At 42.2% G+C, this 23,721-nt stretch overlaps 1 protein-coding gene across 3 annotated transcripts in view; it reads right to left on the bottom strand.

Moving 5' to 3' along the window:
• Positions 1-23,721, bottom strand: part of LRP1B (LDL receptor related protein 1B) — a 4,835,697-nt gene that overhangs the window by 1,901,776 nt on the left and 2,910,200 nt on the right. For all 3 annotated transcript variants that reach the window (XM_069616528.1, XM_069616527.1, XM_069616526.1), the window contains exons 28-30: positions 15,096-15,227; positions 10,194-10,421; positions 2,841-3,015 (exon numbers count right to left, since the gene is read on the bottom strand). In XM_069616528.1, the coding sequence (XP_069472629.1) occupies positions 2,841-3,015; positions 10,194-10,421; positions 15,096-15,227 (535 nt within the window). The remainder of the gene's footprint in view (positions 1-2,840; positions 3,016-10,193; positions 10,422-15,095; positions 15,228-23,721) is intronic.

The raw sequence follows: 23,721 nt of genomic DNA, 5'->3' as shown, positions 1-23,721 counted from the left end.
GCGCTCCCTGGCTGGTCAATGAGTCTGTGAACTGGGTTTCACATTAGTTATGTCCTGCTCACGGTTCACTCTGACGTCTGGCAGGGCTCTGGTAGCTTTTTTTCTGCATACCGGTCTCTCAAACTCCTCTGTTCCTCAATGCCATGCTGTTCTGGTTCCTTGCACGGCAAGCACTACAGCCTCTCTGTGGCACTGTCTTCCCCTCTGAATGCCACACCTGGTGTACACGTAAGCAGCCTTGCCACATCTAACACAAGGAGGTTTCTCACTATCTCAAGGTCTATGGGCTTCTTGTCTCGTCCCTGCTGTTTATCATTGGCTCTTTATCTGGTGCACTCCAAGGTGGATGGGTCATCCCCTGTTCTGTTCTCTCTGGCAAATACTGCTGATATTTGGGATGAGAAACCAAACCAGCATATGTAACAGGATGTTTTAAGTCATGTGTTTCAACACCCATATTGCCAAAAAAGGCATTATAGTTTGAGAGAGAGGGAGGATAACTATTATCTATTTCTGGGACTGTATTGCCCCTAAGGGGCAGAGGAGAGTCACCCTCAGTTGGATCACACTTGCCCTGTCTCCTAGTGGGTGTAAGGCACAGCAGGCTCACCTCCCAAGACCCAACGCGAGTGGCTCCTCCTTGAGGTTATTGGACAAACTCCTTGGATTTGTCACAAAAGATACAACCCCACATTCACAAAAGGTTTGCATATATCTAAGAGGACTGCTTAGATGTGGTCTTGTATTATTCAGGATTAGATATAATCAAAATATATTCACTAGATATATGGTGCGACTGCATGTGTGCATAGTTTCTTAGTGAGATGTCACAGGGAGGGCAATTTGATTTCTTTATATCAGCTATTAACCTCTATTGAGATTTAATTGTGGTGACTTCCCCTACATAAAGCAATGGAATCACCTTTGTTTTTAGTTAAATAAATTCAAGTTTCAGCTATAAATACAGCCTGTTTGTATAGCAGGGAATATTAGAATTTAGTGAAAACAAATCAACAAATATCTCAACAAATGAACTTCATGAAAATCGAGCATCAGAATATTTTACAAGGTCATATGCTTTGTCAAACTTATATCCTAATAATGCCAGTGGTTCTTATTTCAGCTATCTCTTGGCCTGATTGATGGAATTAGTAAGTGAAACATAAATGACCCAGTTCTAATCAAAATCTGGTTCTGTAATAGGTTTTACTGCGGAGAAACAACCTGCTTCTTGGAGCAATGCCAGTATGTTTCTAAGTCCATAGAGAATCTGTACATGCTTACTTTATTGTCAGCATAGAGCAAATCGTGCAAGACATTTAGGATGAGAATTTTGAGTGTTGTTATTTTTAGTAAACATGACATCTTTAAAGCTATTCACACAATGTAGATGAGTGACTTTGGTCAGAATACAGGATAAATAATCAAGTAATTATTACAATGGAGAACGTGGGAGAGCTTGAGAGAAGCCAGACAGTTCATCCACTGTAATGCTGACATAATGAAATGTATACAACCGCTGTATCTTTAGGTTCTGGCAACTATGCTTTTAATGTGCAAAAGTATATATTAAGAGATAACCAACATGAACCCTGATAATCATCTACTTTGATTCTAAGTCAGTGATGGTACTTTTTCTACAGCACTCACCGCTTTCAGAGCCATCTGCATCACTCACCATACCCTCCACAAGACAGGCCCAGACTACTTTCATCAAATAATCACCCACTACCAACCCAACAAAAACCTGCATTCAGGCAATGCACTCCTCCTGGTGATCCCCTAGTCAATCACTCCATGCAGGCCGGGGCAGCAATGCTCCTCCATGCATTCACCGAATGACAGTAATAATAATCTAATAAACTCCAGCAGAGCAGTGGAGAGAGTCCATGTCACATCTACAAAACCAAGACGCCAGCAAAAGCAGATGGTTAGGTATCGCACACCAGTCTTATGGAAGATAGCCAAAGGCAAGGCCACTTACCTGCACCCATCTGCAACCATACTCTATTCCCAATGCCATATTGCACACCATCTTTGCCATTAGAATGCAGCTATCCCCATGACAAACATTCTGTCCAGCTGGGCACATAATGAATCTACTGCTCTTGCACTAGCTCTTCTCAAATTCAAAGCACCCATCCACTTTCCGGGCTCGATATGGGTAGCTAGTTGGGACCTGGCCACCCCTTTCCAACTTTGGTTTGCCTAAAATGCACACACATATTCTAAACTCCTCTGACGAATTTCCAAAACCTGGACGTTGGTCCCCTGAGGGCGTTCAACCTACCGCGCATTGAAACCATACCAACGGTGCACAGTGCCATATAAATCACAATTAGTACTACTACTACTACTACTCTGCTAATTCGTGTTCCTAGTCTGAAAATTCTGCTGATTGGTGGGATGCAGAAAAACAACACACACAAAAGTGGGAGAATCATACGTCGATAAAAAAAGGCACATGATAGCTAAGGGAAACAGCAACAAAACACATCCTGTGCAATTCTACTTCTCCTATCAATTTCATAATACAAAGGAAGTATATCGTCAGCGGCTTGGCATAGTAATGGAGACGGGCTAGGATTTCAGGAGACATGAATGGGGGATGCAGCTACAGATTTCTTCATTCCACCTTTAAAGAAAATATTCTGAGGTTGGTAGCGAAAAATGGAGACAATGTTACCATAAAATAAATATCGGAAAAAATAAACAATCATAGTTTAGCAACCATTTATATCAAGGGTGGATCACAGTGTTGTATGTTTTCAGCAGAAACCGGTGACAAAAGCAGCAACAGGGGTTAATAAATAGTAACATGCTTATTAAATATACTTTACCCTCTGGCAGGATGAACTGCAAGACACTGGGGTTTATCAATTCCATGGATGACTGAAGTTTTTAATGAACCATCTAATCGTGCCACATGTATTTGTGTTTCATCAAATTCAGAACTAATCCAGTACAAATTGTGAGATATCCAGTCCACAGCAAGTCCACGTATACCATGAGTATCTGCAAAATAGAAAGAATGTAGAACAATTTAATGAGTGTGATTGTGCTCTTTTGTTTTCACAAATTGACATGTTGAGAATTTTTGATAATTGATTTTTTACCACCTCTTTGGTGCAAAATATGGGGGACATCGCTCGGATTACCCTGTTAAACTGCAAACCCACCCCCACCGCTGATAAATCTATTTGCGATACCACAAACCGTTTTTTTAAAAATAAAATAAAATCTCTCATTTTTACCACTGGGTTTGGTGCACTGAAAAATAAGTGCAGTGAATATTCAGTGATAACAATACTGGATACCGAATGCCTAATGGGCTGAATGGGAAATCTTTAATTTGATGCACAATTTTCAAACATAAAAGGATCATTGTTTTTCTTATACATAAAATAAACCTCTAAATAATTAATCATGCTGTATTTATAATTTACATTTTTAAACAGAGGTATAGTCTAAAAGAAAGAACAATCCGATTCAGTAATATTTGGAGCATTAAGTGATGAGTCCGAACATTTAAACAGGTATCATTTCTGTGTTTAAAATGTTCTTGGTAGAATGATGGAAATGCACGTGTTCATTAATTGTATCGAAGGCATTGAGCCTCATTACAAGTGTGCCAGTACGGTATCAATGGTGCCGAGAATCCTACCGGCACTGTTGTTACCGGACCGGACCGGCACACTACAAGCACTGGCACTGTTGCACACAGTTCCGGTGCTTCCGTACTCCCCATTCCCGGACTCAAATGGGAATGGGGATTTACATTTTCCAGCGCCAGAAAAATGTGCAAGTCTGGCGGCAACCTCCCGGTTTTACCGGCACAGTTACTGCGGGACTTGTAATGAGGCCCATTATCTATATTATAAATACTAAAGATCGTTTCATAGCTCTTTGTGTAAGGTCATTGCTGTGACATGTATTTAAGCTACATGAAAATGTCATTAGGCTGACTTTCATTTATTTTTTCATAACAATTCAGAAGGGAAATATAGAGACCTGTCATTAACAGCACTATAGTATAGAGAAATAGCTCTATCAAATACATTATTGTTACACGGCCAAATCCGATAAAATGGTTGCATAGACAATCCGGTCAATATAATTCCGGATGAAGTTAGTCTAAATGTTCAAGGAGTTGGGAAGTAATGATGATTTCCTTACTCATAGGTATGTGATTTAATGCATACTACAGTATTTCTAAATGTAATTATAGGTAGCACAACTTGGAAAATTGGCACTGTGTTGTTTGCATTGTTAGTGGATAACGTATTATTATTTAACTTGAATGTGTGTCCATACCATCATTAGTCAGTTGTCTGTCTGTCTATTACTGCATATTCTGGTTTGGGACTTAGAAGTGTGTCTTTGTTTGTCTCTGTGTGTGTGTGTATATGTGTGTGTGTGTGTGTGTGTGTGTGTGTGTGTGTGTGTGTTGCCATGAAATATATTTAGAACAATATGAAATATTGCTGTGCTGGTGTTGGAAAATTGTCGGAATTGAGAATACTAGTAAAGAAGAGAATGTCGAGATTTGCAAATATGAAACATGAAAAATGACGAGCACAATTAATCAACAAAGGCACTAAAAAATGGAAAAAATGTATATATTTGTGACACAATATCATTACACCTGTCAGCCTCAGAAGGTACGTTTATTGTTGGTGCTAGCATTTGTTTTTACAATGACATTTAAATACCACTCTGTAGATGTTGCTGGGCTGCTATCTCAGTGTTTCAATTGGGGCATCAACAAATTACAAGATTACGTTCCAGTAGGTGTGTCCTATCTGTGTTATGATCTGCTCAATAATACTTTGCTTTACAATCTTTAGAATGTTTTCGTACGCTGTCTTTTATATGAATGGTGATGTATAATCAATGTATCCACGGATTGAGCATTTCTCCTTGGGCCCCCTTCTAAGTTTGGCTCAAGAGGTTACAATGGTCAGAGTCTTGCCACCCCTGAGATTGCCCTGTAAATGTTGAGACCTCACTGAAGGATGCCATGTATGACAGCACATCTCTCATGATGCCCTTCATTTTCTATAGAATTATCCTTATAGCATTTCAAATATTCATCAAATGAGTGACCACAATGTAGACCAGTCTTTGGTGATATCTATTCTGAAACTGCTTTGGGGGCCTGTCTTCATTTTTCTGAGTTATTGAATTGAAAACAAATTGGATCAATGCAATTTCAATATAAATATATATATCAGTTGGAAGATGGAATATGCAAATGAGCAAAGGACTTTCAAAATGAATTGTGGTTTAAACTGCACCTGCACATTGTGAAGAATGGAAGGGTCTTTGTAACACCGAATATGGTAGTCCATTAAACAAGTGGCACAGCTTGGCATTTTCTAAGCCATTCTATTGATATAATACAATCTATGTTGTACTAACATGGTCAATATATATGTTAAGAACACAAATCTTGTTCTAAAATACATTGGGCCAGCTCGAGGTGTATCAAATGCATTTTCAAGTGGAACAAGGCAGGCATGTTTGTGAGGCCACAGTTATATTGAGATATCTTGCACCCACACATTGGAATGCCCTACCTCCCACGCTCCGAGGTGAGGCTTCCCTCATCTCCTTCCGTAAAGCTATGACAACTCTTCTCTTTACATAATGTTCCATCTATCAGCTATGAATGACTGACCCCTAACCCATTTCATAAAACTGTACTAATGTATTTATGTACTGATTCGCAAATACATCCCACAACTGTTACCACCTCTGTAACTCTGTAACTAAGTTCTTGCAAGTAACAGTGCCTCGATGCCCGTGGGCTGCTTGTGCGCTATATAAATGTAATAATTGAATAAATACATAAATATCTACACAATTAACTTATTGAAGACAAGCTGACCAACATCCTAAGTGAATTCATTATGGAACAGAGCATACCTGATATGGGAGCAATTCAGCGGGTATGCCACTGTTAGTTGAAATTAGTGAAAATTAACACATTCACCTTTCTCCTTATGGTGATGAGTAATAAAATGTCCAATAATTACATTCAAGTTGGGGTATGTATCATGGGGCTGACAGTGACAGATTTTAGTCATAGGGACTAAAGGGAAATTAGGGGGAAAATGTATGCTGGTATTTTTTAGCAGTAAAAAAGAAAATTGTCAGACAGTATGTGGTGGCACACGTACATGCTAACAATGAACTACTTGAAAGTTGACTACTAGAATGTTCACATCTAAGCTGCTGAGCAGTGCGCTACGTAAGATCAACCCTGTAACTATTAATCTAAACATGCATATAAAATGAGTACTATATTAATAGATTTGCAACAACATTAATGTAAACACAACTTAGTATGACAAGGCCAGCAAGCTGGCCTTGTGAAGAAGTGGGGATAACCCCTCTGAGCTAATTTGGTTGGGTGGGGGTGGGGGTGGGCTAGGGAGAAGTTCAAAGACAGACCTCAACTTGGTGATAATGGAAGAGAAGGCAAAAAATCCTGCCTCCCACTCGCCCATGTGGCAAAATGCTTCTGTGCAGACCGTTCATTACTCAGTTTGTATCTCGACAAATTGCTTGCAGGTCTCTAATTATTCACAGGAACATAATGGCTGAATGAGAGGTCCAGACACCCGAGCAAACCGAAGGATGAGAAAGTGAGGGAGATAACTCCGGAGGCAAACCTCCTTTGGACAGATGTGCCAGACATGACAGGGGATTGAGAGAGACAGCTACAGAACACCACCACAATGCTGCAGGCCTCACAGAATTTGAAAGTTGCAGAAACAGCTTGAACAACACCCACAAAATCCCAAGACTACTGGGTACTAGAAAGAGGGAAGGCCCAGCCTCCTCCAAATGCTTCCTGAGAGAACCCAGGGAACGTGGTCCCAAAACTAGAAAATGAACATTGGCCTTCACAGTCTGCCAGCTTCAATACTTGGCAAGCCTCTATGGAGACATTGGGTGGAGATTAGCCTCCTACTGATGATTTTTTGTCACACATGCAAGAGCCGGGTGGGGAAGGCAGGCACAGATTGGTAAGCAAGAGTTACACATTCACAGAAGAGTGAGTGGATTTTAAGCAGGGGCTGTGCTTTCTTTGGGTGTGGTCAGAGGTAGAGGTGGCAGATGACCAAGAGACCAGTAGGAGGAAGGAAATATCTGTGGAGTGTGGATGATATTTTCCAAATGGGTGATGTATTGGCTAAGGATTGAGAGCGGTTTTGCAGTGTGACTGTGTGTGGTTGTGTAGCAAGTGCATAGTCAAAGGTTTTGTACAGTGTGATTGTGAAGTGGATGGTACTGTGCCCCAGGTGTGTGCTTAAGTAGTTGGATTGAGAAGGGGAGAAGAGGTTTGGAGGAAGGGAGTAGTGAAGTGAAGGAGGGGGCCGTACAGTAGAGGAGGAGTAATGGTGTGAATGGGAGGAAAAGTAACATCAGAGGGTGGAGGCAAGATCAAACCGAGTGAAACAACATCAGAGGGAGAAATGGTTGATTGAAGGAGTGAGGCAGAGTAGGTAAGAGGAGACAGTAGAGAAGGTAGAGATGAGAGAGGGTATGTTAGAATAAGAGTAAACAATAGATAGTGTTAATAATGCACTGCCCCATTTCCTTTGATATCAGAAGCCACCGGTGTGGGGAATTGCCATCAGACAAGGGTGCAAAGCCCTAGCCCTTTGATTTTTTATAGTAGATAAAACAATATGGGTGATTTCTTCTCCAAAGGGGTAACATGCTAACTAAATCTCCCTTTCTCACCAATTCCATGCCAAATGCATAATGAACTTCTGTCCTGTTGCATCAGTAGGCTGGTCCACAGCACCTACTCTTCTCATGGCAGAGCAGGTTCAAAGGTCACAAGATCCTCACATAAATGCTGCAGCGACAGCAAAGTCACTGCAGAACAAGGGTGATATTTAAGATATGCCCCCTGTAACAAAACTACATGATCATGAGTAACTTGTGCTGGTGGCAGAGTAATCTCTAAGAATAAGCTATGCCTGAGTTTAGTCGTAGTGCATGGCACTACTTATGATCCTGTCCGCCACATCCGAATTGATATCACACATACGTCTGCACCTATGAGCCAGCTCTGCCAGGGAAGGGAATGTATATTCAGGTTAGACGTGGCGATACTGCCAAACAGCAGGAGAGAAACCCAGAGGCACCAGACTCTCTCTCATCCCCTTTTGTGAGGGCTGGTTACACCCTCCCCAGATACAGCCAGACAGCAGGCAGCTGTCCTGGGCCCATGTATCGAAGGAGCACACCCATTCAGGAGGATTAGCCTCAGACCATGGTGCTGCATGTCTAAGGGTCTTTGTTGAGAGTAAGGAAGTGAAGGGGGCCAGAGTAGAATAGGCAGGAGGATTATGGGTCATGGAAAAAGTCTTCCACCATCCTGTTTCTCGTTGTCCTGTCCCCTCCAATTCCTCTAGAGCAAAGCACTTTGTGTGTGATGTCAACAGGCAAAATCCATTTCGGCCAAGAGCAGCAATTGGTCCACTGAAGCAGATTAGCTTTACACAATCACCTGGGGAATTGTGCCTTTGAAGGATTGGGTTATCACCCCTTCATCAGAAATCCCTCAGTTCCTCAATAAATACATGGAGATGCTGGTCCTTCTAGCCACACACAACATCCACATCCACCAATAGGCCGATGACATACATCTATACCGCAATATCAACTCCATCAAGGACATCCATAGGCTCAAATCCTGCCTGTCTAGTGCTTACTCGAAGCTCAACCCCGGAAGACCAAATTCCAACCCCTCACCAGAAAAACTGAACACCCATACATAAGGACCTGGCTATCACCATACACTCTAAGGACTTCACACCTGAGCTCACCTCTAGCACTAAATCCCTCTGGTTCTACATTGAGAAACACCTCTTCTTCAAGACACAAATAGCTAAGAAAACTCAGACAGCTTGGTATCAGCTCTCCCTCCTGCAACATGTCACACCCTCCCTTCGACCGGACAGCTTTAGATCCACTGTTCAAGCACTGGTCCTATCCCACCTCGAAGGCCTCTTGTTGATCTCCCTTGTGCCCCTGAGAAGTGTCCTATACATTGCTGCATGCCTCATCAAGGGTCTATGCAGATAAAACCATATCACCCCGGCCCTCATCAAACTTTGCTGGGTCCCACTGCATGCAGAAATCACCTTCAAGTCTTGCTGCATCATCTACAAGGCAGTTGAACTCAAGTCGACCAGCTTCCCTGTGGAAAAAACTTAGCATCCCCGGCAGACAGTGCACCACCAGAAGCCAGTAAACATGCAGAATTGAAATCTGGAACATCCTCCCCGTCAAATTCAGACCCACCTTTTCAAGGAATCTATCTGCCTCAACACCTAGGCCATCAGACCGCCCCTCGCGCAACCTGACTTGCTAGATATAGCCCGCCCTTCTCCTCTCCGCCACACAGAACAGCTGCACCCCTCCTCTGTGCCTTTCGGTATCCCACACCTGCTGTATATCTGTACTGTTGTATACCTCGGAAAAGTGTCCCGCTAAGCATCTGTACAGTTGTATAGCTCTGTAAAGCACACCATTATGTATCTGTATTGTTTTATGCCTCTGTAAAGTGCTCTGTTACTTTTAAAACCCAAAGAGACGTTCTGAATATTTTCATCTGATTCCTTTGGGAGAGTTGCACTGTCCAACACCCTCACTCTGAGGAGAAAAAAGAGCTGTCCAAGACAGAAGGATGTTCTGTTCCCCAAACACTCCTATGGCACACATTTTGATTGACCATTGTTTTTTTTAATTACGAGTGCTCTTCCTGTGAGCGACATAGTTCCATCAATCACATTGGTGTACATTCACTCTAAAAAATACACTCAAGATAGAATAACATATCGAACAATTATGTAACAGAAACAGAAATTCAGGATAACGCACGGAACTGTTCATTAATCATGCATTAAAACGTTTAGAAACATAAAGTAGCAACCATCACACATTACAGAGGGTTATGGAAGTTTTTTTGGAGAGTTAATTGGTGCGGGTTTAAATGCACAGAATCCAGGAAGGTGAGAGAGTAACTTGTGTATGTGTAAAATCTCCATAACATATGGGAATAGGTTTAATAACTAGCATACCAGAGAACAGCTTGTTGAAGACCCGTAATTGTGTGTGCTAGAACTGCAACATGAATACAAATACAGAATATAAGGGGCCCGGTTTACCTCCAGAAATGATTGTTTCCAATCCAGTTCCATTGATGAATGCACGCTTTATTGTCTGTGTCTTGACATCGGTCCAGTACAAGCGCTCATCTGATGCATGGAAATCTACCACAGTAACATCGTCAATATCAGGCACAGTGAAGGCTGTTATAAAGTTGAAGTATGGGTTGTCTATGTCCACTCCTCTTATTTCAGAACGTCTTGCATAGAGAAGGAACTTCTTCATTTCTACAATACAAATATCCATGGTTACTCTTTATGTAAATACTTTTTTTTATTATCATTAATATTTGTGAAGCAACATAAGTACACAAAACTAAACTGAATATACCGTTTCATAGACATTGATGCAAGTAGACTGATCGAAAACACTATGGTAACATTCAGTTTTGTGCAACCACATTGTGGGCGAGATATAGATATGCAACGAATGAAGTAAGAAGGTGATAAATGAAGAATAGTGTGGGATAAGGGGCCTCATTATGACCCAGGCGGTAAGTTACCGTCTGGGTCGTACCCTTACCACCATGGTGTAAACTATGTTTACACCATGGTGGATGGCGGATTTACCGCCCCATTCCAAGGTGAGTGGGGCGGTAAAAATCCCCATTTCCCATTTTACCCTTCCCCATTCCAATTTTTGCCCCATAGGGCATAATGGGAGTGGGGAAGGCGCTAATTACGCCACCGTAAATTATGGTGGCGTAATTAGCACCATGGTCCCTTAGCGCCATGGATTTTAACGCCTGCAAAAAGCAGGCGTTAAAATCACCATGGCGCTAAGGGACCTTGTAATCAGGCGTTAAGGGTCGGCGCCGTTTACGGCGCCGTTAACCCCTTAACGCCTGACTCATAATGAGGCCCATGGTGTTTATTTCTTCAAGGTGCAACGGCTGCACACAACGAATCAACTATTTAAAAGAATTAACATTCCAAGGTCGGTCAAAGAAGTAAACGAGTAAAGACCTGATGTCTATTCATTTAAAACATGGTGCAGCCCACCTGGCTTAAAAGAAGGTAATCATATTGCACGTTAATTTTGTATCTGTCAGTGAAATGAAAGTGTGAATATACAGACCATAATCAATTTTTTGTCAACATGGGATAAACCATGCCATTGCAAATCGTACTACTAGTGAGCACTTTGAATACGGTCAGCTTTTCAGGTAGTCTTACTGGCTTCAAAACAGATGATACTGTGGTCTGCAGAAGAGCACAATATTCCATGTGTACTGATCAAAACGGTCCAACTCTAATTTTTAGAGACAATGGCCATCGACTAGATTTGAGAAGAGAGCAAGTGATCTCCTTGTACTTAGCTCAATGGAGATCTCCAAGACCTCATATTTAGAAAGTCAACACATCAGAGGCCAATGCTTACACTTGTGATGTGATCAGTGCACTGTAATTGAGTTCTGAAATGTGGGTGGGTGAAATGAATAATACACTTGTTTCTCATGTATAAACGGTTGGACAGTTTGAACACATGTTTCTAGCTTGTTCAGTTACTTAAATGGGATTGTACTGGGCTTTTTGCTTGAAAAATATATTTCATTTTTACCATTGATAAATGTCCTTGAGAGAATTTGGTAGCACTAATTATGCCTGATATCAGAGAGAAAGTTCAATCAATGATCAGTGCTACAGAAATGATAATGCAGGCTTACAAGTAATGGGACATGGTCAGGTAGCTGATCTTTTCAAGGGTGATGGGAAAGACTCCCAACCTGGGACAGGAGGACTAACAAGTTAATCGCAAGAGCCAGTCCCACCCTCTGGTGTGGTGAGGGAGCTAAGAGGGCCCCATCCTCTGTCCCTTCTACATTTACCTGGATGCAAATGTCAAGTGCCACTTTTGCTTGCACCATATCTTTTGTGCCATGTTCTGGATAGTGTTTTCTTTCTTCCATTTCAGGACTACGGAGCCCGAAAATCCATGCAAAAAAGGAGGGGAGGTGCAACCCACCTATGAGGGATGCAATGATGAAACCAGAGTGGGTGGAACAAGACCCACTGCAGACCGGCGAAGAGGATGGTCAAGCCCTCAATATGAGAGCTGTGAAGTGGAATGTTTTTCCTGCACCACCATTACAAAACCCCAGCTGACCCGCATTTGAGAGGGGGTGAGGTTTACAAGGAGTTTTAAAGCATTGTGCATATTTGACCCGACCACGGGAAAGTGCAAGACAGGGATTGGCATGGAAACCAATGGTAGGGAGAGGAGGAGAAAAAAACAAGTCAATGCAAGAGTAAGTGGACCAAGAGTTCAGGTGGAGGTGGAATGGTGCAGAGGATCATGGGGGAAAACTACAGAGAGTGTGCGCAAGGTGATGCATTGGTTGGTGCGAGAAAGAAGTACTTTGGTGTGACTGTGTGTTTATGTTGGGTGAAGATATTGACTGAGGTTAAGTGCAAGAGTAGGGGGAGCGAGAGTGAGTGAAAAAGGTGAATGCAGGAATACAATGAGGGTGGCTGTGAGAGAAGGAGTGGTGTTCTGTAATGTAGAGTGGGGGGAGAGTGTAGAAGAAAGCATCAGGAAGTAGAGTTTTGGGAAGAGGAGAGTGGAGAGTAGTGGGAGGAGACTAGAGAGTAGTAGAAGGATAGTGGCGAGCGATGGAATGTATAGGGAAGGAGTCTAGAATGAGAAGGAGAGTAAGAGTAGAAGAAAGAACAATGAAGGGTCAGAGTAAGAAAGAGAGATGACAAGGAAGTTTGGGACAAAGAGTGGGGATGATAGCCCAAGAAATGGACAGGAAGGCAAAAACATCAGGGGAAGGAGTACAAGAGTGTAAGTGTTAAAGATCAAGTGAGCTCTGGGTGTGTGGAATGCACCACTTCTTGATATTATTCTTTTGGTACCACAGGATACGATCCACCTAGAAGACCACAGAGGGAGTAAGAGATATAGGGCCTCATTACACGGTAGGCAGTGTTTACCGGTACCGGTATTTTACTGGTACCGGTATACCCTTACCGCCTTACTACGAGGTCCCTTTGCGGGTTGGAGAATTTAACGCCTGCTTTTTGCAGGGGAATGGTATTGTGAATGAGGAATTACTGGGTCCTCCAAGGCTGGAATGACCCGGTAATTCCTCATTCACAGACCACGGACCCGGACACGATTTTGGAGGCAGCCATGGAGCTAATAGCACCAAGGCTACCTCCCAACTCGTAATGAGGCCCAATGTCTCAAAGTCAGCGGTCTTGATATGCAAAACAAATAAAAGAAATGGTCTAAGAAAAACTTCATAATTCACGGTTAATGGTAAACATATGATAATAAAAAATACCTCTGATTATCTGGGTATACATTTGTCTTCTTTTCTTGGATCGTTGCATTATGAAAAAACAGGCAGTTAGAATGCCTCAGGTAATTGGTAGGATATTTAGATTTAAAAAATCATGAATTATTTGTGTTCTTCATCAATTAAATGTATGACGTTTCGTTTCCCTATTACCTTTGTTTCCCTATTACCTTTTTATGTTCTATATATGTACATCGTTTCTATGGCCCTCTTTGCCAAAAGGTGTATTGCTTACATCAATTATCTTTTGTTTGGAGATCCCTCAAAGGACACTCATGCTTCCTTATTATCATCTTACTGAGATTATTTCTATTTGCTGCAACTGCTTCTTTAGTGACTCATTAATATGGAAATACTTCGGGCATGGGGAATTAATCTAATCATTGTGTTCAATGCTGTGATGGTTTCATTGGTTTTCTCTGGCCTGATAGTTGCTTTCTGCTGTAGTGTTTGAACTACAATTAAAGTCAATTTGGTGTCTGATTCCAAGCGTATATGTCAGATTACTCGGGAGGATAGTTCAGGGGCAAACGTGCTTGCCTTGGTAGCAAGATGACACAGAGCACGACAGGTTTGATCCCTGTGTCCGCGCTTAGAAACCTCTGAGTATTAAGCACGTATAACCGATCATATCATATATACAGTGCACTGGTACAGTGGGGTAGGCTGCACTATAGAACATGTATACAAATAAAAAGCAAGATGCATCGGTATAATGTATAATCAAACTGGAATATTTGCATAGGAAATGGAGACTATTTCGCTGCTTGCTCATTTAGGACTATGCATTAAAATCCTAATAGCTTTAGATTAAGTCATAACTTGTATGTCAGATAGTGTATGGTTCTCTCACACTGGACCTAATGTTCTTGTTGGATTCAGGAAACAACTTTTGGCAGCATCCAGCAGCTTAAGTCTTAGTTCAGGGAGCAAATAATGTATATTGTAATGGTATCTGGAGATAAGGGATGGTAAGGATCTGCATTCCTGGAAGAAAAGTAACAAATGGTTTCTACTGGATCCAGCCATGTCATAGAGGATTTTACATATTACACAAAACAAGTATGTTACTCAGAGAACCAGACAAGGGAAATGCTATTAATCAAATTAACACAAGCAGAATCCAGTAGACATCATTAGACAGACACCTGTAACTGTTTTACAATTGCTGTGAAATTACATGATTTCTATGGGATCCAGTTTCTAGAATGTGGATTTTTGGATTTACAGATAACTTATGGTGATAATAGTATTTACAATTTGGGACATGAATTTTTGTGCCCGCAATGTACAGTCCCATTCTGCAATTGCTGTTGACAATGTTGTTTGCCGTTCTGGGAGATGTGAGCTTAAATTCACCATTCATTCTTTCTGCTGTATATTTTCCACAAGAAAATTTAGATTATTCACAGGTCAATTACAAAATCCAAGTAAGGACTAATCTCTACAGTATGCACGTTTTTGTATAGACCATTTACTCCTTGTCGTATACTTGTATATTAGTATTTTTATATATCATGATGGACTTGTAAATTGATAAAAAATAATCGAGGCAATACAATTCTAAAAAAAATTTAAAAGAGCATGTGAGACATACCCTGGCATGTCCTCTTGTCAGAAGACAGCTTCATGAGGTGTGGACAATGACAGGCAGCACTTCTGTTAAAATTGATCAGGCACAAGTGTGAACAGGGTCCCTTGCCATTATCAGAAGCACAAGGATTTGGAGCTGAAAGAAAAGAAAAAGGTACAGTGCAAGTTGGTTAATTTGTAATATACAGTTGTAAATGCAATTTCAAATCTGTTTTGAAAAATGAAAATAGTTTGTTATTGGGATCTCTTTGATAAGCCAACATTCTTGTTTCCTGAAATGTAAAAAAAATATGTTTTAAGAGTAAAGTCTTCTGGAGGTGTAATTCCACCAATAACCACCATGGACTGCAATGCCCCACTAACACTAATTGCACTCAGCCGATTTCCACCCTTTTCATAATTGCCAATGTGAAATGCTAAAAAAATGCGTCTTCGCCTTCCCCTGGCTATTGTAATGGATGTGGATGGAAAAGGAAACATCCTCTTGTACCCTTTAGAATCGTGGTCCCTGCAATGGCAGGATTGTCATAAGCTGAGCTAAGTCGCTAACTGTGGAAGCCGTTGTGTAGTAATGAGTTGAAAACATATATAGAAAAGAGTTACAATTTCTAATGCATGAAAGGCAATTTAATATATTTTTTTATTTTGTGTTTTGTCTATCCTTCAAAAAATAAAACCGTATTAGTATGTACACATGAAAATAGAGTAGTATTACATATAACAGTACAATTATCGTTTGCAACCTGACACACACGCAGCTCATTTATATAACGCCTGCAAAGGACAGTGCAAGGAAACCATTTAAAGAAGGGCCTTTGGCATGAAAGAAAATGTTGTGGGCATACATGTGGGGTCAGAATCGCAAAACACAAAAACACATTGGAGTAAGACAACCATTGACGTTTCGTATATGTATGGGTTAAAATGCTCAACAAACAATTCAATCAGCTAGTACTTAAACCAAAAGGAACTTAAACCAGGTGGACAATGCTTTGTAAGGCATATCTGACTCACTAAGAAAAGACACGTACCCCACAAAAGGCACACTCTAAGGGCCAGTCCACAATGGAGCAACTCTGCCCATCTACTTGGTAGAATAATTCACATCCAAACAGCATATGTACCACAAGCAAACACAGCACAAAAGTATTATCAGACACCCACACACATACATCAAACATCCAACACGTTAACACAACAGACAGTGTATAGAAACACTCCTCACATCACATTAAACCATCATTCTATGGCACAGGAGAAACCTCATGAAAGCCCCTAAAACATGTAATGAATTCCTACCAACTCTGACTGATGCTAAGAACCTAATCTGTCATAACACACCACCTGAAGAACCCACAAATGATCATACATCTGAACAAACATATCGACCCTAAATTCAATAGGCACAGCTCCACAGTGTGACAAGACAATTATTAGGCCCTGTCAAGAGGGCACAGGAAAAGCTCAAAGCGGACACCAGAGAATCACCCCAAAGAATCAGAACCAGCACACATCAGTGCTGGCAACACTGACAAGCAGCAGAGTGAGAGTGGCCCGAGAGAGGAAGCAGTGTCCCACGCAGTGGATGGCTGAGCTATGCTGTGCAGCCCGATGCACAGGGGAGCTCACCTTGAAGCAGACAAACCCCTGGAATAATGGGGAAAGAGGAGAGTAGTGGAACCCTTTGTACCTAAGAAACTTACTGGAAAATCAAAGAACACAGAATATATGGGAACACAGAAATCCTGGGTGGAGAAAGTGGGCAGGGCTTAGATCCCTTTTGAATGTTTTCCCTCACACAAACATGTCCTGGCCAGGAATTACTGGGGTAGGTTGGTCAGGGAATTGTGATAAATCCTGACAGGGGCAGGGGGATTTAAGCTCAGGACAGGAAGCAGGTAGTGTGGGTTTTTTCGAGAGAGGTCAGCAGTGGAGGTGGACTGCGACTAAAACACCTCTAGCAGGAAAGAGGGTAGGATGGCTTGTGGAGAATACTTGCGGAGTTCATGAGGTATTGGTTTCAGAGGGAATGTGTTTCTGCAGTCTCAGTGTGCATGTTTGTATGGTGAGTGTGTAGATAAGGTCGTGTAAGGAGTGCTTGGGAAGCAAAGCATGCTGCTTTAAAAACAGGTGACTGAGTAGAGGAGGAGGCACTAGTAGTGTAGAGGATCGGCTAGTAGTGTGGAGGAGGGATTAGAACAAGTGTGGAAGAGGGAATAGTAGTAATGTGGAGGAGGGAGCTGTAGAGAGAGAGAGGACTATAGAATTGTAAGGAGGAATAACATTGAAGGGCAGAGGAAGTGGTGTTGTGAGGAGTGTGATGGAGTAGACCAGCAGAAAGAGTAGTAAAGCGAGAGCTGAGGTTGGGTGTATTAGACAAAGACTGACACTTTCCATCACCCCATTAGTGTTATGATCACAATGCAATACCTTTCATATAAGACACAATGGGCCTCATTACCGGCCCAGTAGTAACCCCACCGGTGCTACCGGTGTGTTTGCTGCCGGACCCGTAAAAATGTAACGCTGTCTGAATTCCCAGTGCCACCAGCTCATTACGAGTCTGGCGGCTTGGAAGTCAGGAACTGGTAAATTTGTAAATCCCCATTTCCATTCTCTATGGGAATTGAGACACGCTTTTAACAGTGCCAGTGCTTCTGTGATAGCTTTGCTTACCGTGACTGCTGCGCCCGACAAGGTCAGACCTGTCAGGCACAACAGCTTCAGCAGACAAACCCATAGTTTGAAAGTGCGGAAATAAGGGTGCCGGTGAGCTTACTGGCACCCTTACTTCTGGACCGGCAAACTTGACATGAGGCCCAATGGATTCTTACCTGAGTTTGGTCATCTATAATTTGACGTAATGGGGAGCCTTTCACACTCGACAATGGTGCCTGGAAATTGGGACGCAGAGCTTGGTGGGAAGCATGGGAAACCCTCTTGGGGAATAAAGCCCATGGTCGTACTGTTAACTTTGCCTTCTGCAGAAGAACATTCAATGGTGCGTGTGGTGGGGGAGTAACACTGGAACATCAGGGGTATTGCTGGCAAATAGCTGAGTGCAGTATGCAAAGCAGTTAAGATTGAAAGACGGTCCCTTATATAAAGGGGGAAGAATACAAGTCATAAACTAAGACACACCCATGCAGGTATTTGAGGAGGTAGCTTAAAATGGACTCTTAATGGAAGAGTCCAAAGAACGAAGCAAGTGTTGGATGTGTTTGGAAGTGTCGGGATGTAAGGCACTGATATGAGGGGAGACGCGGCTGTTTGTCGCTGTGGATTTGCTGTGGATTCCACAGCAACAAACAGCCGTGGATTCATAGAGGCATGACGCACTCACTATGCGAGCTGGAATGAGGACGGCGTGCCCCCAGCTCTGACCGTGGAGAACAGCTCTCACAGAGGGGACGGTATCGAGAAGCCACATTCAGAAGGAAGGCAAAAGACTGAAGGTCGCACTGCTGATCACTTGCAGTAGTAACACATGCCTCTGCCGGTGAAATAATAAGGCAGCACCGGCAAGAGCATCTGTTGAATTTTGTGCACATCAAAATTAGAACAAGGCTTTTAAGTCTTTAAATGCAGTCAAACAGAATAGTGGTGAATGTGTTGCATAGCATAGATGGGCAACATTAAAATAGGGAACGAGTAGCACTAGAAGCAGGAAATCTAGGGCCCAGGAGTCCCTCGACATAGGAGAATTAAAGAGGAACCAGGAGTAGGGGGAGGCAAGCAGGAATCAAGATGGCAAACAGGCACTAATAGAGAAAACTAGGATAGCCAGGGGAAAAGAAATATACTTAGTGAAGCATTGGAATCAAGGAAGTAACAATGCACAGAACTGGCTGTGGGGAATTCTCATATACAGCCGGCAATGTGCTTTTGGCCAATGAGTCAGTTGGCTGGGGCCATTTTGGAAAAAGACTAGAAAGCCGAAGATAGTTTAGAATTGTGGATCAATTGGGCACCATTTTGAATGAGGGTTGAACGTGTCTAATACCTTTTCTTCTACACTTGTGCCACAGAGACCATGTGGAATAATTATTCATGACAATTAGATTACTAAAATCTGAGTAGAGTAGTCACAGTTAGGAAGTGTATGAGGGCATTTAGACAGTCAACTTTTACGTCATCACTGCTAGTATAAGTCATCTTCAGACAGTCAGGATAAACCTTCAGTAGAACTAACTGGGGTTATGGAGACTGGGTTAGGGGGAAGGCTCAACACTAGACAAGACCACAAGGGACAGCCATAGGGACCAGGCAAATTCTAATACAAACTCTTGGACCATCCTTGAAACTCAGAGAAATTCTTGTTCCATATGTGACATGGACACATAATATTTTTGGCACACTCTTCGTGACAGAGCTGGGAGCCAGGACTCACCCACATGACACACCCATTCCAGCAGAAGGACTGTCCCACCAGCAAAGCTGGATCTAACTCCAGAAAGCAAACTCACTGCTCAATCACTTTTACATACACATCAAAGCAAATGGCCCACACAAGAGTGAACAATACACAATGTTGCAACCATGCAGTAACATCAACCACTGTGAATCATGTATTTGGATTAGCTGACAACCATGAGCAATCATAATCAGTTTACAGTGCACACAGCCGTTAACCACAAACAGAAGACACAGGGCCTGATTACAAGTCCATTGGTAACCCTGTCGGTGCTTCTGAAGGGTTGCTGCCAGACTCGTAACATTTTACCCACACCTAGCTTCCCGGTGCTACCGGAACATTACATGTCCTGGCAGACCAGGAAGCTGAGTGCCGGAAAATCTTAGTCCCCATTCCTCTGGAGTTCCATAGGACTCCATGGGAACGGGTTCACAGCAGCATTTGGCACTGTTACTAACGTTGCTGACGCTTCTGTCTTTAGTCTGCCTATCAGGACCGCTACGCCCGTTGGGGTCAGGCCTGTCAGTCGCAGTGGCCCAGGCAGGCAAACTCGCAGTGTGGTTGTCCGGAAACAAGACTGCCGACATAGATGTCTCGAGATCAGCAAAGTGCTGTTCAGGGTGTTGGCAGCCAGTATTATTGCTGGCCTATTTTACTATTAGTGCAGTACAATTGGTTATGGTCTGCGCATCAGTTTGTGCATCCATCGGGATTAGTCTGTGGTCAGGAATTGTTAAAAAAGCTGCATTTTGAGATCTTTAGAGAGTGTGAGAATTGCAGGGGGCATTCTGAGGCAATACTGGGATTGGGTTCCAGCTACAAGAGAATGATTTTTTGCAGGTTCTCTCTTTGTAGAGGAGTTAGGATTCAAGCTGGTTGGTTGATTTGCTGTGCTAGGATCATGTGATGTTATGTTGCATTTGTATAGAGCCTCCTGACATGGCATTGACGTGTGTTTGCCTGTCAGAGAGACAGAGGAGTATGATAGAACATTCAATAGTGGACTGGGAGGATATCTTAGGGGTAACACAGTTGTCTAGGAAGCAAGACAACTCAGAGGTTTGAATCCCAGTGCAGATTTTAGGGACTGGCCTCCAATGTTAAGCATGTTATAAAAGATTAATTAATCAGCAAGTAGCAAAGTGGGTTAGATAGTTGGAGTTAGGGTGAGGGATAGATGCTCAGGAGGGCATGTGAAGGAAAAAGTGGTTGAGCTATTTGCACAATTTGACAGAATTGATTGTGAGACTCAACTGTATCATTTGTGGTACAACACAAAGAAAAGAGAAAGCTGGATACCAGGTGTTTGCTGCACCAGGGGATATGTCTGAAATGTACTCACTGCATGATGAGTCTGGGCATATTTAAGTCACGCCCAAAGAAGACACAGGCAGCAAAGCCTGCCTACCCTTTTCCCTTGGCCCAAAACAACATTTGGGAGGGAGTGTGTATCAGAAATCGAAATTTGACAATTGTGTAAAAGCTCCCTGAAAAGCAAGCAAAACACTCCCATAGTTTGGTTCATTGTGACCAAAACGCTAGGCTTGTTCTTGCGTGCAAAGTTCTTGAGGACACAAAGCTTGTGTTGGCCTTGGTCTGACTTTTGACCCTTCTGAGCAAAGGAATGTAGAAACCATGCACAAGAAATCACAGTGCACAAAGCATCTTTACTTACTCCTTTAAGCCACAAAAAGCCATTAACCACTAGTTTATGCAAATGGTAAAGCTGGAAGGAAATATGGCCACATATAACTGAGCATGGTATTTCGACTACCCCTTCCATGGGAGCTCAGGCCCCAGTTCGGCCTTCTTGGAGTTTCCTGAGTCCTGCCAGAGTCTTTAAGGTAATCATTATAATGGTGTGTGAGGCCGGAATTCTTTTAGGCTGAGCGCTATATTTTCCCACTTCTCCTGAAAGGAGAAAATGATGACATACAGTAGAACTCAGGTAGATTCAAGTTAGTGTGCATTTAGCTTTTGGAAAAGAAAACATTGATCCCAGCAGTACAAACATTTTACCACATGTTTCTACAGCTTAACGCATGGCATGATGTAGCATAACTAAACTAATATGTACCACCAGATATGTGGAGTTTAGCCACCAGGCACATTGACGTGCTACTCATGAAAGTCTTGTAGAAGATACAAGCAGACTAGAAGATCGACTACTCCCGCAACTGCCACCCTGTGGTGTTATTATGTTATTTATTGAACCCTGTGATCATCTCATTGGTACTATCAAGACTAGAATATGTAAACAGCCTCTAACTTGGAATGCACGCCTCACAAACAAACTACAATGCCACCCCCCCCCCCAGGAAGCCATGTGTGCACATCTGATAAAGGTGTTACCATAGCCTTATCAAGATGACTTGGGGTCGTGGGGTGGCACACTGAGACAGCATGTCAGCTGTATTATGGTGATAACAATGAGCTGGGCTCTTTGAAGAGCAACACCGTATCATGTTAAGGACATGACCCTCTGCTGGAGCCCATCTGGCGATAAAACAGTCCCTCTTCAGGACAGCACCACACAATTTTACCAGCGATTGGCCAGACTTAAACCCTTCAGTGAGAATAGTTGAAACAATAATCCTTAAAATAGCTAGAGACCTGGTTGTGTATTATTATTCTATAGCTATATTAAGCTTTTAAAGACAACTCTTTTATTAACATGGTGCGATCATATTTTTACCTACAAAGTGTCTACATTGCGTTCCAATCAGAGATTGAATTGCTATGTAGCACTCAATTTATTGATTACACTTTTAATGTGAGATTCTTCTCATGTAAAAGAACCCAGTTTTCTATTGTGGAGTTGCTGATGTTTTCCAACAGGTAGAAGTGGTAGTACATCACCTAGATACATCCTTTTGCATGCTATCTGCGTACATCCAGATCAAGCATTTTTGTTTTTCCGGACATTCATTTCACTACCTTCCTTTCAAGTGTTCAGAGAAGATGCCTGTTTGGTATGCATAGTTCAGCGCCATTTCCCTTAGCCTCATCAAATTGAGTTTTACACATGATGGAAAGTATTTTGAATCTCAGGGCTTGGCTCCATTACTGACATCTGGAAATGTTTCAGTTTGTATAATCTTTGGAGCTAGCCTGAGCACTCTGCCCATGGCCCTTTGTTTTTGCTCTTCATGTGCATTATCCTGAGGCTTGGCCAGGTATTATAATCACATGTATACTGCAGAAATACTTTATTCTAAGCAGGGCACGTGCACAATTATGTTAAAATCTAATTAATCTAAACTGCAAAATTGCAAGACTGAGTGATCTTGAGAGTCAGGCTGGTTTTGCATTTGGATAACATACTCCAGGTCGCTCGGGCCTTTAGAACATGGATTCTGATCAATTGCATACATTCTGTGGCCTGCTGTATTCATTGGGAAATAAATACATTCAAAGGTTTGGGCCTATCCTTTTGTTGGAGCATAGTTCTTATTTGGTTCTCCCTTTGAATTGCCACACAGTAAGTAATCTACATCCTTGGCTTTTCATGTGAAATCATCCAGCTGAAAGAAAAATGGTAATCAGCAGGTTTACAATGTAATGTGTGTGCACAGATTTCTCCATACTGTGCAATGGCATTCTATTTGAACATGATAGTGAGCAAAGTGGGCACTCTAACACAGATACAACTCCTTCGGTCAATGCTTCTTTTGCTCTGTAGGAATGAAACCATGGTGCTCTTAGGTTATTCCATATTTACATAATGAATGACAGTGCCTATATTGTCATATGCAATTCTTCCCCATGTCTTGTGGTAAGCACCTATATTCTAGCATTTGTACATTCCATAATTTGTGCATCAGGTCATATAGTCACATATTACTGTATTCCCTTTGTTGTGAGGTAGGCATCACTATTCTCCTATGCCTACTTTCCTTGCACATTGTATCATAAATATGTCCACATGCTAAAATTAAACAACGGGTGTTCAGAAGAATTACATTTAGTTATGCTCTAATAAATGTACCCATGGCATTTGTATGGCTGTAGTGTACAATGGATGCCCATGAAACCTCCATACAAAGGTGTCATATGCACACACCACATGTGCTATAGCCATAATGCTCCATAATGCCTATGAACCGTTGACTCTCCCAATGTCTCAAGTATTCATGCATAGGTAGGGAAATCATGCTTTATAATTTCATGAAACACACCCATACACGCCCATACATTGATTACAAGTTTACAATGG

This window comes from Ambystoma mexicanum, chromosome 9 (assembly GCF_040938575.1).
Source record: "Ambystoma mexicanum isolate Mex_15411 chromosome 9, UKY_AmexF1_1, whole genome shotgun sequence".
In the NCBI taxonomy this organism is placed as follows: Eukaryota; Metazoa; Chordata; class Amphibia; order Caudata; family Ambystomatidae; genus Ambystoma; species Ambystoma mexicanum.
Note: the sequence above shows the minus strand (reverse complement) of the source record. Positions and strands in the feature narration are given on the sequence as shown.